This window comes from Drosophila miranda, assembly GCF_003369915.1.
Source record: "Drosophila miranda strain MSH22 chromosome Y unlocalized genomic scaffold, D.miranda_PacBio2.1 Contig_Y3_pilon, whole genome shotgun sequence".
Classification (NCBI taxonomy): domain Eukaryota; kingdom Metazoa; phylum Arthropoda; class Insecta; order Diptera; family Drosophilidae; genus Drosophila; species Drosophila miranda.
Window position 1 is genome coordinate 978631 of NW_022881625.1, and position 3905 is coordinate 982535.

The 3905-nt window shown below is 49.7% G+C and overlaps 1 protein-coding gene across 1 annotated transcript; it reads left to right on the forward strand.

The window, feature by feature from the left end:
• Positions 1–2489: 2489 nt before the first annotated feature.
• LOC117194742 (protein tantalus-like) lies at positions 2490–3350 on the forward strand. The gene is made up of 2 exons (XM_033399236.1): positions 2490–2582; positions 2652–3350. Exons 1-2 carry the CDS (start codon positions 2546–2548, stop codon positions 3248–3250), a joined length of 636 nt encoding a protein of 211 aa, XP_033255127.1. The 5' UTR covers positions 2490–2545; the 3' UTR covers positions 3251–3350.
• The last annotated feature ends 555 nt before the right edge of the window (positions 3351–3905 follow it).

The window sequence follows — 3905 nt, forward strand, 5'->3', positions numbered from 1 at the left end:
GAATTGGAGGAAGTGCCTCCAACCAGGTGGCGGAGTCGGTGGATTGGCGTCTCAGTATCGCTGCGTTTGCCACTGTGAAAATATATATATATATATATATATATATATATAAATATATTCCTGCAGCCAGGCACTGTTGGAGAATACGCAGAGGATGACGCGATTGGAAAAGAGGCTGGAAGTGATGATGTCACTACTCACCTCGCTCATCCAATCCCAGGCAGTGACGGCAACTCCAGCAGCTCCAGAAACATCGGAAAATCCACCAACAATGGCAGCAGCAACAGTGGTTGCCCCAGCTCCAGCAGCCAGGCGGTCAAAGAAACCACCACGATCAGAGCCACCACAAAAAACGTTAGGGCCAACGCCAGCCGCCATTCCAGAGACGGATCCTGAAATGGATGAAGAAAATGATGACGATGAGATGTGGACAGATGACGACTCCATGGATGACATTAAGGCCTACGCCCGCAACATGAGGTACCATCTTGACAACCAGATATCCTGGAACGCTGTGTACTAATTGGACACATCTCTGCCACTGCATTGGATTAAATGACAAATGGATATCACTCGCATGCCACAACAAAAATGAACAACGGACGCTGCCGCCATCAAAGCATTCAGAGTGCCATGTGTACCTGGAATGGAAATACACACACACACACAAACATCCATTACACTTGGGCGGCCGGACCTGTGCCGTTCGAGTTATGTGTGTCGTGTCCGCCATCGTCCTTAGTTGGTGGCCGGATCCAGTGCCATGGCATTCAGAGTGCCCTATGGTCCTGGAAAAGGAAAAAAATCCATCAGCCACACATACGAAAAAAAAGGGCCCTCAAAATACTTACCGCCAGCCATTCAGACACACACACACAAACATCCATTACACTTGGGCGGCCGGACCTGTGCCGTTCGAGTTATGTGTGTCGTGTCCGCCATCGTCCTTAGTTGGCGGCCGGACCAGTGCCACTCGCTCTACATTAGGGCCACAATTGCCGACGCACACACACACTCACATCCATTTCACTTTGGCGGCCGGACCCGTGTCGCCACAGTAATATGTGTGCCGTCTACTCCTGGCTCCCAGCTGGTGGCCGGACCAGTGCCACTGGTTCTCCAAGAGGGCAGCCACAGCCACAACGACGACGAGGTGCTAATTGCACCTACTTCTGACGACTTCGGACGACGCCAATTTCGACGACCAGGGGGGACGACGGGGTCGGCCGGTATGCAACGCAATGTCTTTACAAGCATTGTGTTTTGCTATGCCGGCCGATGCTCCGCTGTTTCTTGTCTTCCCTGTAATTATAGAAAAAGATATAGACATTATTTTAAATTGTTATGTTTATTGTAATATTGTAAACGTAAATCAATTGTACCTGTTTTGTCTCGTCTTTGTTCCAGAGGAGTATCGCTTTTATTACCTGTTTTTCCGTCGTCTTCACTACAGTCTACTACTTATCTGTATTGTTATTTCTGCAGGGGCTTGTCTCGTTTTAGTATATTTCCTCTTATTTTCCACGCAGAGCACCTGCATTGTTTACCTTTTCTCTTTATCTATTCCTCAATTGACTACGTGTTGCAACACTGCACTTTCTGAATTTTCGATTTCATTTCTTTAATCCCTTCTTCCCCCCCCCCCCCCCCATTGTTATTTTCGTAATTAGTGCGGTTCTCCGACACCCCACTACATAATTATTACAATCTGTGATAAATCTTCGGCGGCAACGGTGCTGACAATTGATTATCGGTTTCAAGTCGACTTTCAAATCAGCATCAGTTGCCGCCACACCACCATTACGGCCTAAATTGAGCCAAAAATGCTAGTCTTCGCATAAAACAACTACGCCCCCTATAAACTGCCCGCCCACATGTACATGTTACATTCCTAGTCGTCTGCCCTCAGCAGGCGGCAAGGGTAGTAGAGGGGACTGAAGACCACATACCGCATTACAGCCAACAAAACATCAAGTTGACGAACTCACAGGGGATTGCAAATCAAATTTTAAGTTAGGGAGAATTACAAAGAAGAGACAGCATACTTTTGAGCGTGGCCCCACTTCACTTTCTTGACTCACACCACACCCACACCCCCACTTGCAAATGGAAAGTCGTGTCGTGAACGTTGTGGAGTCGAGACGTGTCTGAGGTTTAGTCCCTCCGTCAAAGTGCCGAATATTTTGTCCCTCTCTTTTTCTTTTTCCCTTTCCCCTGCGGGCCTAGTCGAGGTTACAAGTGTTTCGTTGCTGCAGATTATATGTTTGTAAGTTAATGTGCCATCAAATGTACTAGTGTGTGTTTGAGTGTCGATTAAAGTTGAATTGTAAAACAAACACAAAAATGTACATAAATTAAATTAAGACATATACTGCCCACAAATATTAATAAAGCAACGCGCTTGGTTGCTGGCGGCTCACACCCCAGCCTCTCAGCCCCTCCCCTGTGAAGCACTGAGAGCCCTCAACCCAAAGAGGCTCGTTGCTCGTTTGAGAAGTCGAAAGGTTTACCCAGGAGACGGAAAAGCCGGAAAAAGATACGAGAAATGCCTGCAAAGAAAAAACTTGAAGGCAAAGCTAAAGGTAAAGGAAGTACTCGGTTCTGCGGCCATCGGACAGTCGTAACTCATTTCTCATTTCGTCTCATTTCAGCCGGGAGTATACCGGGGGATACAGGATCTGTGGCAACCGCGACTATGGTTCGGCGCCAAATGCCGCCGCGCGCCTGCAAGAGCAAGAGCCAGAGCGCCGCCAGGCCCAGTCTTAGTCCCAGCCGCCTGGCCAAGAAGCCCAGCCTGACGCCGACCACCGGTTCTCAGGCGCCATCGCAGACCATCGCAAAGTCGAGGCCCACCGGTCTCGAGACGATTTTTGAACGGCCCGGCAATGAGGACGACGGGCCCACCAGCAGCCATGCCGTGGCATTCGGCGAGTGCCAGCGCCGCGTCCTCGCCCTGGGTACGGGCGAAAAAAAAAGAACCCTGTCGCAGAAGAGCTGCCTGAAGGTGCGCAACACCTTGGGCGAACGCAGCACCCGGCACATGATGACACTACGGGCGTCCCGCACTACTTTGGACAGCGTAATGCTCGGGGGCTCGGACGATGAAGGCGAGTCGGTCGGAGTCGCTCCCGCAGTCGCTCCCGTAGCTGCTCCCGAAGTCGTTCCCGCTGGAGGAAATGCCGGTACAAATCAGCCGGCACCATTCGTGCTGCGCACCAGCAGGAGGCTCAAGAGTCTGCCTCCGTTTTAGATTGTTGCACCTTCCACCCTCCAAATGAAAGAAAAAGAATAAAGAAAAGAAAAGCAAAGAAAAGAAAAACCCTCTACAGAATGTCTCTTTTGCTCTCATTGTAAATTGAAGCGCCTCTTTCGGCGGAACCTACCCCAAGAGCGGAAAGCGGAGATCAATTAGAATTGTGAACCCCAAAGCGAGCGATTGATACGATACACTCACGAGTACTTATGCCCAAGCCCGAGTACTCTGTCCAGCATCCACATCGGGGAATCAACATAAATGGGTGGCTCCGCGGACGGTGTTCCAGCAGTCGCGCTTGGGTGGTCCGAGTGAGCAGTAACGGATCTTCTGCAGAAATCAGTGCATAGATACAGTATCTGAAGGATCAAAAAGTGTTGAAAATCAATTAAAAGGTGATCATCCATCCCACGACAAGGAGAGGGGGCAGGGGGCGAATGGCGCCACACAGATTTCTGTACGGGCCTCTGAAAGGGAATCGAATCGAATCGCTCCAAATTGGCGTTGGAATGTCCAATAATAAACGGTAGATTCTATTACTCGTTAACCCCGCGGGTCAATGAGAGAGAACTATGGCAAAAGATACAAAGTAGCTGCTGTACCCTTGCCACAGCCACAGATACAGATACATGCCTCTGAGAGTGTGGCAGTA